The sequence below is a fragment of the Dichotomopilus funicola genome (assembly GCF_033296635.1).
Source record: "Dichotomopilus funicola strain CBS 141.50 unplaced genomic scaffold C8A04scaffold_8, whole genome shotgun sequence".
Classification (NCBI taxonomy): Eukaryota; Fungi; Ascomycota; class Sordariomycetes; order Sordariales; family Chaetomiaceae; genus Dichotomopilus; species Dichotomopilus funicola.
This window is the reverse complement of record NW_026944029.1, coordinates 195,194-208,442: the sequence shown is the minus strand read 5'-3', so window position 1 is coordinate 208,442 and position 13,249 is coordinate 195,194. Positions and strand designations below refer to the sequence as shown.

The 13,249-nt window shown below is 54.4% G+C and overlaps 4 protein-coding genes across 4 annotated transcripts; all 4 read right to left on the bottom strand.

Moving 5' to 3' along the window:
* Window positions 1-794: 794 nt before the first annotated feature.
* C8A04DRAFT_9764 (uncharacterized protein) lies at window positions 795-2,314 on the bottom strand (the record flags this gene model as incomplete). The annotated part of the gene is made up of 5 exons (XM_062785618.1): window positions 795-1,002; window positions 1,086-1,488; window positions 1,678-1,869; window positions 1,920-1,964; window positions 2,017-2,314. 5 exons carry the CDS (start codon window positions 2,312-2,314, stop codon window positions 795-797), a joined length of 1,146 nt encoding a protein of 381 aa, XP_062639830.1.
* Window positions 2,315-4,913: 2,599 nt separating this feature from the next.
* Window positions 4,914-6,824, bottom strand: C8A04DRAFT_25682 (uncharacterized protein; the record flags this gene model as incomplete). Its single annotated transcript, XM_062779650.1, has 1 exon — window positions 4,914-6,824. One exon carries the CDS (start codon window positions 6,822-6,824, stop codon window positions 4,914-4,916), a length of 1,911 nt encoding a protein of 636 aa, XP_062639829.1.
* A 2,061-nt stretch (window positions 6,825-8,885) lies between these two features.
* On the bottom strand, window positions 8,886-9,758 carry C8A04DRAFT_34926 (ER lumen protein retaining receptor-domain-containing protein; the record flags this gene model as incomplete). Its single annotated transcript, XM_062782988.1, has 4 exons — window positions 8,886-9,379; window positions 9,442-9,508; window positions 9,583-9,641; window positions 9,731-9,758. 4 exons carry the CDS (start codon window positions 9,756-9,758, stop codon window positions 8,886-8,888), a joined length of 648 nt encoding a protein of 215 aa, XP_062639828.1.
* Window positions 9,759-10,388: 630 nt separating this feature from the next.
* Window positions 10,389-12,853, bottom strand: C8A04DRAFT_34925 (replication factor C subunit 5; the record flags this gene model as incomplete). Its single annotated transcript, XM_062782987.1, has 6 exons — window positions 10,389-10,737; window positions 10,793-11,415; window positions 11,481-11,546; window positions 12,081-12,142; window positions 12,204-12,345; window positions 12,416-12,853. 6 exons carry the CDS (start codon window positions 12,851-12,853, stop codon window positions 10,389-10,391), a joined length of 1,680 nt encoding a protein of 559 aa, XP_062639827.1.
* Window positions 12,854-13,249: the final 396 nt, after the last annotated feature.

Here is a 13,249-nt window from a genome sequence, read left to right as displayed (position 1 = left end):
CTGCAACGAGGCGGGCTAGGCACTTGGTGAAGCACAATATCAAGCTGTTTCTTGTACGATGACCACAAAAGAAATAACAGAGGGAAATAAGTTTGTTTGTTTTTGCAGAAGAGAAGCGGGTTTGATGCTGTTCGGGAAGCGGAGGTATGAAAGACTCCAGGAGGGGGGGAAGTTGCGGGAATGGCACGGAGAGGTCAAAGCTGAAGCGAATGTTGGAAACTTGGGGGAAGCGTCTTATTCCGGCCGGCAAACAGTATTGGTTAAAGTGGTTGATTGACGAAGTTATTGAGGGTCACAATCTTGCGTGCCATGTTGGAGTAGACAGAGTATCAGAGCCTGGTCAAGCAGTTAATTTGTACCTCAAATGCTAGTCCTTAGTTAGGGCAGATGTCTCCCAAACCATCCAATCCATTTAATCATCAGTTAGCTATTTTACACATCCGGCGATACTGACACAAATGCATACCATGCCCTTCAATTCAGTATCATATGTACGTATATATACGTCTATATCCCCCCTTATGTACGTCTTATCGAGCCCTCATTCACGCTTCTTTCCTTACCCCTGTTCTCTCTCGAACTCAAACGTCCAAGATATCCAAGCATCTAGCTTTCAACACTCCTAAATCATTCGAGGCGTCCGAAACGTCCGAGTTGTCTGAAGCACCTCGAGCATCCCAACATCCAACCCCGAGACATCCCTACACTGGACTACACCAGAGTCAACCCATATCACACGTTTACCGACCCCTCCTCGAAAACTGCGGAAACCCCTCTCTCCGACTAGACGTCGGTTAAGCCGTGGCTTTATCCCGTTGTTTCCCGGCTATGTTTGTGTTTGAGTTTGTAGTTTCCGTCTTGTCTTGTTGTTGTTTTGGTTCTTCTTCCTCCTGTGGTTTCCCTAGTTGTCCGAGATCTACTGGGCCGTTCCATTTTGCGGTTCCTGGTTTTGCGGTTGAGGGCTTTCGGATCCATTCTTTGAGGGCGGGATCCCATTTGTGTCTGCGTAGTATATCGTTAGTACGGAGGATCAAAAGCGGCATCGTACTCAGGGGGAACACAGAGCACAGAAACAAATAACTCACCCTTCCCACTCAGCAACAACCAAACTCTTCTCCCCATACTCCCCGACCAAAACCCCCTCAAAATCCCACGGCACCATCGCCGCCGTCCCCTCAAACTCACTCTCCCGCAACGGAAACAACTCCCTTTCTGCCTTATACCGATGAAAATTCTTACAACTCACCACCCCCGGTCTCCGGTGTGGCTCCCTCTCCACCACCGCCGTGATATCCACAAACATGCCCGTTTGCATGTCGATCCACCGGGCGTCGATGACGTTCTCGCCGCGGCCGCGGGATAACTTGCCGGCAAAGGGGTTGACGTCGAGGAGGTAGGAACGGTGTTGTTTGTGGCCTGTGAGGGGGTTGGTGGAGGTGTGGGAGTGGATGGTTTGGTTGTAGTGCGTGTAGGTTGGGTGGTGGTAGGCTGGGAGGGGGTTGCCTGCGCTGTCAGTGGGGGGTGGAGAGATGTTTGAGGTTGAGGAGGCACTAGATGGGGACGGGGATGGGTTGGTCCCTCCGTGGACTGTGATTGTTGTTGTTGAGGATTCCGCAGTGTCGGTCGTCCCGGGGGACTTCGAGTTGCTGTTGTCGTTGTTATCATCGTTCGCTAAACTGTCCTGGGGCCGGCGGATCAGCAGCTCGAGCGTCTCGGCGCTGACCTGGGCGTCAACGTCGAAATCCCACGGCAGGATCCGGCCGTTCCACCACCACCCCAGCAGCGTGCCGTGCGCCAGCCAGGTTTCGAGGCCCAGCTGCCGGAAGGTCGTTAGGTAAGAGCGGATGAGCTGGGTCAGGATTTCACGGTCTGATTTGTTAGTACTGCTTGTTTGTCTTATACGTGAAAGGATAACATACGCTCATCGTAGGGAACTGTGCCCTGAAAGAAACGGGCATCGTAGTCTGCTCTTTGTTAGCTTCTCTCTCTTCCTGAGGAGTATATCGAGAAACCCACGAGTAAGCTCCATCGACCCCCCAGCCTCCTGGAAATACTTGTACTCCGGCATCGAGTCCGCAGCCGGCCGGCTCGACTTGGGATTCGGCTTCGGCCCCGGCTTGGCCTGTGATATTGGTGCCTGCTCATGTTGTGCTTGTGGCTGTTGCTGCTGCTGCTGCTGCGAACCCCCAAACCCAAACACCTGGTCACCCCCCCGCGCAACGGCTGCCGTACTGAACAGTCCAGAAAATACAACAAAGGCCGTGAGCAAGAGCAACACCTTTTGGTTCGTGAGCAAGGCTATTAACGGTCTCATCTCGGTCCAGCCAGGCGAGAGGCCTGAGAGGGACGGTAAAGCAGCTAGCTGCGGGAAAGGAGATCGAACAGCCTCCCGGGTTGCTTAGGTCCGATGATAGGGGGACATGTGTACAACATGAACGATGATAAAGGGGGGAGAAGCGAGGTCCAACACAGTAACGCAAAACAAAAAATGATGTAAGCGGTATAAACGAAGCTCAAAGTCCGGAGCTTCAGATATCTAGAAACAGATCAACAAGAGAGCGAGAAAGAGAGCGACAGCAGGCCCATATGAGGCAAAGTTCCTGGTCAGGTTCCTTGTCAGTTGAGTTTGGAGCTCGACAGGGAACATCGGGATGTGGGTTGGGACAAAACAGCACCCCGGGGTCGCTCGCGAATGGACCGGGCGGACTTGGGCTTCCGTTTTTTTTGGTGGAAGGGCACGTTCTGCAGGTTGTACCCGCAGCATGGTTAGCAAAAAGCACTGCTGATCACTCATCCACCCTCTACTTACAGAGTGGTCTTCTGTCGTATGTTTATCTCGTGTTATCGGGACTAATAAGCCCTGGGCTTCCAAGAGGCTTTCTCTCATCCTCTCCTCCCTCAATACGAGGCAGCTAATACAGTGTGGACGCACGGGGGTGCGTCTGTTGTGTGGACTTGGAGAACGGTCGTCAGATAGTCGTCATATGCCCGGGAGCTGCACCACTCTTTCGGCAAGAAGTCGCGTGCAAAGGCCAATTTACTGCATGGTTTCCCCAAGTAGGCCAGGCTCTATCGCTCTCGGGGTCCGAGGGACGTTGTTTTTTCCGATTTTTGTTACCCGTTGGCCTGTATAGGATGTATTCTTCCACCCCGGAGTGCACGAGAACTGCAACCAGGGCTTAAGTCTCGTCGTACTACCGTCCACATCGGGCCCGCCAGTCCCGGGGGATCATCAGGTCTTGGCCTCGATGAGTGTCTCGGGAGTCTGGGCAGTACATACACTACTTAGTGTAGAATCCACCAGACGGCATGGAAGAACACAAGCGGAGACCACCAGCAACGAGGCCATGCGGGCCATGCGGGCACACAGACCAGCGGTCATGCAGGGCCAGCGGGAGGAAGAATCAACCGGCTTCAAGACAGGGAAGCGAGCACGCGACCTTCCAGTCTGTTTAGTTATCCTGAATGGCAAAAGATCGTACACGGCACACACTTCAGTTGCAAGTTGCAACGGAAGGGAGTATCGTTCCGGACCTAGCCCTGTCCCTGTCCAACTAGTCGACGTCACCACGAGCCCCTTACATAGCTTGCCGCTCGGCCGCTGGCTCGAGACCTGTGCGGGTGGTTCAATGCCATCGCTTGTCGAGGAGCGAGCTCTCTATGTTGTTCCCTCGCCAGCCTTGGGCCAGTGTTTTGGCATTAAGTTGTCCTGGGGGTGAAGAATCCACAACTTGTGTTTACGAGATACCCTCTAATCCTGCACACACGACATGTTACTAAATTTGCCGGGCGACGACCCCGGATCGGCAAGGGGGTCCCGCTTGGGGAGAAACGTATTCAACGGTTGGACGGGAGGAAAAGAAGGATAAAATCGCGAGTCGATTCCGCCGAGAATAACGTTGCAGAAGGCCTTCGGTTAGGTGGTTCTCAGGTTTCTGGCTGGCCTAATCTAGTAAGTGATCCGTAAAAGTGGAGCGGTTGTTGAAACGGCGGGAATCCCCACAGTGTTTTTCAACAACTTCTTGAACGTCAAAGTGGGCACGTGAGCAGTCCTCCTTGCACAAAGAGCACAGTACCATGTACAGTACATACACGAGATTTGATGCCAAGTGCTTGAACAACAAGCTCACAAAACTATTTTCTGACCTCAGGTTGCACACGGCTTCTTCGAGTTTTTGATTCTTAGAGTTTGTCCCTTAGTCCCACCGGCAACGTCTTCTCGATTCCCTTCGACGGAGTTCGCACCAGACCCGGCTTATCCCAGGATTTAGGGTAAGGCGGCCGCGCGTCCCCTTCAAAAGGACCGAGAAGCGATAACTGCTCCGTTCCTTTGCGGCGGTAGTAAAATCATGAAAATGGAGCAGAGCAAACGCAATCATCAGAAAGGGTTACCTCCGAGGCCGGCCAAACGGCCGATACCTGATAGACTAGTGAAGTGTAGTGTCTGTCGGCCAGAGCCGCACCAACCGATGTTCATGGAAGCAACTAATCCCGTCGGGCCCTCCATGATCAACAGTCGCAGGGGTGGGCGTCCAAGACTCTGCCTAAAATAAACCGAAGATCGCGGAGCACGGTAAGTAGAAGCGAGGGGTGGGTAAACGGGAGAGCAACCTCTTGTGGGAATGTGGTTGACGAAGCCGAAGAAAATAAATATATTGTAAAAGGGGTATCTCATCTCCTCCGACAACCGTAACCTAGCCAACCCTAATATCGTTAACCGTAACCGCTTAGGCAGGTATTCAGCAGTCAACAACACCAACTTCTACCATCCAAGGACCAACCGGCCTGGTCTCATCTCGCCTCAGGTCCCCGACGTCCAACAGAAGAAGCCCAAACGCCGTAGACCTATGTAAGGGAAAGTTGACAACGATATAATTGTACTCCCTCCTCCACCCACACTTTACCGAATCACCTCATCTCGCAACACCAGTTCGGGTCGCCCCGGCCCCCTTCTCCTGCTTCTGCAGCGTCGAGAAGGGACTCACATCCGTCCCATCACGCAGCCAGCGCTCGAGTGTGGGGATGAAACCTCGGCCGCTGATGTCGTCGTCGTTGCTGTAGCGGTTGGTATTGACCCTGGGGTTACTCCCACCGCCACCACCACCACCACCAATATTACGATTACTACTATCCCCCCCCGTCGTCATCAATCCCCCCAACCCCCCAATCCCACGCCCCTGTCCTAACCGCTGCCCCGGCCCGGGTACCACCATCGACGATGATAACGTCGAAGGAATCCCCATGCCCACGCCCACGCCCACTTTCCGAACCTCGCCAGCTGTTGTGGATGTGGCTCCACCAGCTGACGACGTCGGCGACAGAGATGACGACAACGGTGACGACAACCCCCTTTTGGTTATAGTTGTGGGAGCGGGTGGTTCGTTGTTGGTGGTGCCGTTGTTGTTGTTGTTGTTGTTGTTGTTGTTGTTGTTGTTGGGGGTTAGATTGAAATTGAACTGCGGGCTGGGGAAGAGGGTGAATTTCCCGTTCGTGGCCTCATCACCGGTTTTTGTTCCACTCGTTGTGTCCGCTCCCGTTGTCGGCCCTGCTACTCCCGCTGCTGCTGATGCCGCTTTCTCCCTCGGTGGTGGTGGGTTCCCCAGCTGGAACTTGGGTTTCTGCTGGCCCCCCTTGACAGCGTTGGATACCCGCCGAGCGTAGTACCCGACTGCATACCCCACTGCTTGTCCGACAGCTGGATTGGTGTTGACCTCCTTTCGCGGTATCCCTGTCGTCGTGGAAGAGGCAGCAGCAGCAGCAGAGTTGGTAGTCATGGCTGGAGGCGGTTGCTGGATCACAGCAGCGCCAGCGGACGAAAACCGCACGCCGTTATCGTCGGTGCTGTACGTGCTGCTCCTGTCGTCGTTACCACCACCATCGCCATCGTCCTTATTATCCCGGGCGTAATACCCCTTTTCCTTAAACTCCATCGACGCTGCGTCCGACGACGCCACAGAGTACGCCTTATTCGACGTGCCCGTAAGCTTCGGAAACCCAATATCCCCCCGAGCCTGCCCACCACCCCTCCTCCCCCTCCGCCCCCTCTTCCCCCTCCTCCTCAAAACCAACACAACAACCACCGCCGTAACAACCGAAGACCCCACCACCCCCCCAACGACCGCCAACGCCGTCTGCGTAACCGACAACGCAGCCCCCTGCGCCATTTGCACCTGCTCATCCGCCCGATCCTGCGCCACCCGCGCAACACTAGCCGCACTCTCCTGCGCACTGCGCAACGCACTCGAGAAACTGGCGCTCATCACCCCCATCTGCTGGATGACGCTAGCCATGTTGGCTTCGAGCGCCTGGCTGGCGCTGCGGGAGGCGTCGGCTGCGGACTGGGATAGGGACCGGGAGGCGGAGGAGAGGCTGGCGAGTTGGAGGGAGGTTTGGGAGAGGCGTTGGGAGGCCTGGGATAAGGATTGCGTGGCTTGTTGGAGGGATTGGCTGAGTTGTTGGCTGGCCTGGCTTACGGACTGGCTGGCTTGGCTTACGGCCTGGCTGGCTTGGCTGACGGAGCGGAATTGGGAGGAGACTTGTTGGAGTTGGTTGCTGAGGGCTTGGATTTGGCCTTGGTCTGGGCCTTGTCGGGGGAGGAGGGTTGGGGGTGGTGTGATGGTGGGTTGGTATTCGTTTTGGACGGCCTGGGCTGCTGGTGGTGGTTCGGGCTGTTCAAATTGTTGTTGGCTGATATCCTGCCCGTTTTCGACTCCTATCGCCACTGGCACCGGCCCGGATGCTGCCCCATTTCCAATCCATGCACAGGCCGAACATATTAGAAAAAGAAGCGAGAGACGCGGGAATATTGGTGGCCCCTTGGCCATGATGGTGATGGTGATAAAAAGCACTCCCGAATCACCCCAATAACTCGCAATACTACCCTCGTACCGCGCTGCGGTAGAACCAATACCAGTAGTCGAAAAAGCTGCTAACCGACGACGGGCCTGGCGATCTCCCTTTCAGCCAGAAGACGGTGAACCCGGTGCGTGGTGTAATGATGTGTAGAAGCGCGTAGTACAGAAGAGAGAACCGGGAACAGAACGCGTGGGAAGGCTAATTAGCCAGAAGACAACGGGAAAAGAAAAGAAACAGCATCACCAGAACGGAACTCAACTGAGGAATCAACGGGAGGAGATGCAGAGGATAAAAGAGAAATGTTTACCCATGCCATTCTCCCTCATTCTCCCTACTCGTCGAGCCAGAAGGGGGAAACGGTCGGAGCCGGATGTCAGATCGATGGTGTCTCAACCAGGTAACCTAGGAAGAAACAGACTCGGTTGAACCAAGCGTCCCTGAATAGACTGACTTGTCCCAAGGTCGTCCGAAACCCTACCGCGCCCTAGCGGTAGATCTTGCAGTGTGCAGCGAGAAGAAGACGGGGCGAGCATGATACTCCTGCTCGTCACTGATGGTACGCCTTGCCCCGTGTGGTGCAGTAATTCATGCTTGAAGAGAAAAATATCTGGGCGTGGGGGCAGAATTGAGATGCCGACAAAGCTGTTCTGACAGGTGAGGTGACAAGCAAAACGGTAAGTGAAAAGAAGGGAGGGTTTGTTCTCGCAGCCATACAACACTATACCACCATCGAAAAAAAAAGATGGGATGGCATCCACGGCAAATACAGTGACTCCAGGCATCATGAGATGACATGCAGCAAAAGCCAACCTGACAGGACATCAGCGCGGGGACTCCCATGGGGAACGACATGTCGTCTCAAATCCCTCCTGGCACCGCAGACCAAAGCGGTCAGTGAAGCAAGAAGGGTTGATACATAGATACCCAACATCGGCACGCCGCAAATCAACCCGGAAACCAGCACACCCGGACCACCGCAAGTCCGCAATCAAGAAAAGACAAAAAAAGGATATTCATAAGAAGCAACGAAAGTCTGTGCACGGACAAGTTTCCGGGTAGGTCAGGCTTCACACCGTCGTCAAAATCTGAAACAGACGACAGGTGATTGATGTGCGCCAGGGGGTTGTTATGCCGCCGAGACAGGCCCGGAGGTCCGGGAATTTGGGTTTCGGAGGTGAACCTGGGGTTCGGCCTCCTTCTTGAGTCGAGCTACATTCAGCATGAGCTTTCGTTTTTCATTGTATCGTGTCGTGTCGTGGGTTGTGAAGTTGAGGTGTTGTATAAGGTTCTCTGTGCGGGGCCAAGTTGATTGGGTTTTGGTGCAGTCAAAAGCGGAAGGGACGACCTATGAACGTCCCTTGTTTCAGACTGCGAACCCGGTACCGTGGAAGAAAAATTCGGTTTGGGCATCTAGTTGCCGGGTTTTCAAAAGGACATGGAGCGAAGTTGTCCGAGTTAGCAATGTCGATGATACCTGTTTCAGATTTAAAAAAGGGGTTTGTTGACGTGGGGGTTGTGGAATGCTAAGATGAGCTCTCATAACGCAGTGACTGCATGAGAAGTCGTCGCTCCACCCCTGAGAAAAAAACAAGTCCCTCAAGTTATAGTTATTTGTTTACAAAGCTTCAAGCGTCATATCTATATACGTTCCCGGCTCGAAGATAAAATCCAAGGTCAAGCAGACACGATTCCCGAACGAAGTCCCGCCGCCTGTAAAGCACAGACCTATCCACCCACCCAGCATAGCATCTCCGAACGCCAGAATGTATCGCCCGCCTTTTTCCGTCCTTGTTCGTCACCAGGAAAAGCTCGCTCTCGCGTTACAGTGGGCTTTTGTTGCCCGTCCATTTTGTATCATGACTTTTGACCCGCTCTTGTCCAGTCTCCCCTTCATCTTGTCATTCGTAGGTAGCATTCGCCAGGCAAAGCAGATATCAAACGGGATTTGGGGGGTTACACCTTCGTCAATTGAACTCCATGTCCCATCCCTCCCTCATGACCATCCCCTGCTTAGATTGAACAGCCGCCCCTTAGACAGGCAACTTGAACTTCTCTCCCTTCATGACCTTGGTGTAGTAAATCCAGAAGAAGTCGCTGTATAGCACCGTCTGCAGCACACCCGCCACCACGGCAATCGTGTCGATCTTACGCGACGACTCCGTCGCGTAGCGGTAGATCCAGTTGGGGATGTACAGGGCGCGGTAGGTTCCCAGCGCGAACAAGTAATGCGCCGTGATCGCCTCGGCCTCGCCTGTGCGCTGCAACATAAACAGCTGCGGCAGGATGGCCACGCTCTCCAGCCAGATCGAGAAGGCCCAGAACACTTCGAGGACGGTGTAGCGCACGGGGAACAACAGGGCGAGGACCGCGGCGAAGCCGAGCAGATACTCGACGCGGAAGGTGTCAAGGTTGGCGTCGTTGGTCGGTCGGTACTCGCGTGCCATCAGGTAGATCGTGTATAGCTGGGAGGAGATGAAGAGGACCTTGAAGATGAAGTTGTAGGGGGAGTGCGTCCATGGGAGATCTGGTGTAGCCATCGAGTTAGCGGCTGTATATTGGGGAGGCAATTTTGCGGCAGCGACTCACCCAGGTATCTTGTGACGTAGACAATCAGGTACAGCGCCTGCGACTTGAACGAGATGCCAGAACAGCTCTGCGCCAGTACGGTCAGCTTCGAGTCCCGGATAACCAATATTACCACTAGCGCCAATAACATGGGTTACGCACCTTGAGCTGGACAATCTTGTGCAGCAAAATGAAAATGGACGCCAGATGGGAGAGATCCCCTATCAAACCCAAAGTGTCAGCCCCTCACTTATCCCCGCGAATTCCTCAGTCCTTCCCCCTTGTGTGTTCTCCTTGGGCCAATGCATACCGGCAATACGGAAGAGGTTGAACGCCATGGTGGAAGGGTCTACCCAGACCGTTGGCGTATATACAAGGTCTAGATCGGAAAACCAGCCGAAGTTCGGCAGTCGCAGTACTTCAAGACGCAGCGCGCGTGTTTGAACTCGGGGGGTTCGTCTCGGGAAGCAGCTAAGCTCGGTAGCTGGCGATAGCTCGAGTGGTGGTTTCTGAATTACGTCGATTGATCGGTCGCACGAGATTTGCCATTCGTCGTCAACCGGTCAGGCATGTGGGAAGTCTCCAACAAAACGAGCTGGAACCGGGTGAGGCGGAAGCGAAGCTGGGCCGCTGAGGCGTGGGTTTGTGAGCTGCGGTTGGGGACACGGTCGCGCCTTCAATTGCATGGCGCGGCACTTCAAGAAGATGCAGGTCGCAGTAGGGGACCCACATGGCAGATGTTGGCGAATCGGGTGCGCGGATTGGGCCAGGTGGCCCCTGGAAATCGGGAGTCTGAAATTCAGGGTTAGGGCACGACGTCATGGCTTCCAGCGATATCATCGCCAGCCTTGGTCCCTTTTCCGTTCGTAAATGGGAGTAACCCATTGGATGTGTCTGGTAATTCATGGTTCCATTTATTCGATCCCGAGATTCCAGTCCCAACGCCCAACCGCATGAAAAGACCTCCCTTACATATCCATACTCATCAAGTACATCTCAAATATCCTCATAAACTTGGCCACGAACGCCTCCAGGTGGAAAATAACCTTCGTCCCCGTCTTGATGCGGTGCTCGTAGAAAGCAGCCCACTTGATGACATCCGCCTTGAGCGCATCGTCGATCAACGGGATCAACTTGAACGTAAGCGTCCTCAGGATCGTAGTAGCGGGGATGCAGTGCGTCAACAAGTCATAGAGCTTCGAGCGGACTTGCAGGATCCTCGCTGGCGTGTGCTCCTCCATAATCTCCCTCGCAATCTGCCCGATGAGGGCCTCCCAATCTGGTGGCGGTATTGGTGTGGTGTCGGTGACTTTCTCACTGCAAAGGGTCAGCACACCTCATCCATAACATCATGACCACTCATAGCACTTACTTCTGCGCGTGTACCGCCTCAAACATCAACAGCGCCTTGCGCAAATTCCTCCCACTTTCTTCCGCAATCTTCTTGTGCAGCCCCTCAACCACCGGCCACCCCTCCTTCTTCGCCGACGCCCTCAGTACGCCAATAATATCCTCATGTGTTGGCGCCGCCACCCGCACCAGCAGCGTACGCGACCGAATCGGCGCAATAATATTCGCCGTCGAGTTCGCCAACAGAATCAACCGCAAATTCGGCGAGTATTTCTCCATCGTCCGGCGCAGCGCCGCCTGGGCGTCACGGCTCAGGTGGTCGGCCTCATTGATGACAACCACCTTGAACTTCTGCCGCGCCGCTTGGTCGACTTGTTGTGTCTGAGCAACCTCCTTGAGCAAGTCCTGGACGACTACGCGGTCGTAGTTGCCGACATCTGAGGGAGTAATCTCCAGGTGGTAGACGGACGCTACGATGTTGAATTCGAGCTTGCGGTTGCTGCTGGTCTGGAACACCCGCGCATCGATCTTGATCTTCTCTACGCCTGGGCCGAAAAGCTCTTTTAGTGTCGCGACAATCCGTGTCTTTTTGCCGGCGCCGGACGGGCCGTACACGAGGAGGTGGGGGAAATCGCCGCTTTGTGCCTGCAGCAGTAGTTGGTTAGCAGGGTATAGCTTTCCAAGATCATTCTAAAATAAATAAGCCGTACCAGCGAACGCAATCGTTCCGATAGCTCCTCATGATATGTGAGTGCATCCAGGGATCTGGGCCGGTGCTTGTCAACAATGAGCGCCATGGTCGGAATTCTGGTGTATGAAGTGGTTAGGTTGGGCCGAATGGAAGAATTGATGGTGGGCTGAAGCTGAAGAACACGCGTCTGGGTGACGCGCCGTGGACACCCGCCAAAAATCAATTAAAAGTGCTTGCAGGGGTGCTTATGCACGGACCATATAAGCACCCAGCGAAGTGCAAGTCAAGATACCGGAGGGGGTCGTCTAGTCTCAGGAAATCGGATTATCTAACTCAAACTTTCGTTGGTTTCAGTAGTCCTCCCAGAAAATTCTTCCGGTAAGCGCAAAATATCATGGTAAAGACCCGTGGTGCTATTCGGTGCGAGTGGGAAATCAAACGCCCGGCTCATAACCCATCGACCGTTATGTTATTCTACATAATGTACATCAGAAATCAGAGCCCGCCTTCATCGTTATGAAGGAGTTGGCGAGGAGCTAGGAGTTGTTGTCGGTGGCGGGGGCATAGTAGGTTCCCCCGGGAGCGTCTTCCATGGCCTTTTCAGTTCCTCCAACGTGACGCCATCCAACTTTGTGATTCCCACAACCGGCGGGTCACCCTTCTTCACAATCTCGTATTGCCCTAGACGGAATGGTCAGCATTTACGGCACGTTTACAGAGAGGCTGAGAGGCAGCAATGTACCTGGCAGCTTGTTGCCCGCAAGCCGGAAAGCATCCCGGATAACCTTCTCGTGCACCAACCCCCTGATCTCAAAAATAATCTGGTTTACGGCAACCCTGGTCGCCCAATGGTCAAAAGAACCTTTTCCTTTACCCATTCTCATCTTCAGGCAGACAAATATCGTTAGTATCCTGTCGAGACGCTTGTAATTGCATCCGTAGTTTCTCTCTCACCTCATTACCGCTCACAAACACACCAACGTTGCAAGCCACCCTCTTGTACAACCGGTATTTTTGCCCACGCAACCTCGCCTTGATCGTGTCCTCCGCCATCTTGAGATGTGCGGCGCTAATCCGGCGGTGGTGGTCGAACATACGCAACCCGTAATCCCCCCACACTACCGTCGTGCCTTTGACCGACCCGCCCGTCGGCACTCTAGGCCGCCCCTTCATCATCTTCTTTTTGCGTTCGAGGTTGGGTTCCAGCCATGATCCCGCCCGGACCGCTGTCGCGGAGAATAATCGAGCATGTCGCAGAGTTGTTGCAGGTGTGTTGGGGGCCGAGGGACGGAGGACGGTTGCGGATGGGAGAGGGGCCCTGATCGGTGTGGTTGGTCCTATCCTGAGCCCCTGAAAGGCGCTGAGGAGCGCCGAGGGAGGGTTTGGCCTCATGGCGTTCGAATTGGCGGGGGTGGGTTGAGCGACGACAATATCGAGGGGTCTGGACGGCTCGCAATTCCAGCTCCAAAAAAAACACCCCGGCTTCAGCGCAGCCGGAGAAACTGCGGGATTACCTTGCATTCTCATATCATGGATATAGCGATATGCCTCCTTATCGGGGTTTCTGCAGGTCACGTTAAGGCGCGCCTAGTGCCAAGACCCTGCATGCCGCGCCCTGCGCGTCGCTCCAATTAATTAAGAGCGCGTCACCCACCCACAACGACAAGCTTCGCCGCCAACGAACGCTCTAGGCTTCCACCCCCGAGCTGGATTTGAACAAATTCAAAAGGGGAGAAGACGCGGGGGCTTGTCTTTTTGCACCTTTTGTTTCCCGAATTGCCACTCAAT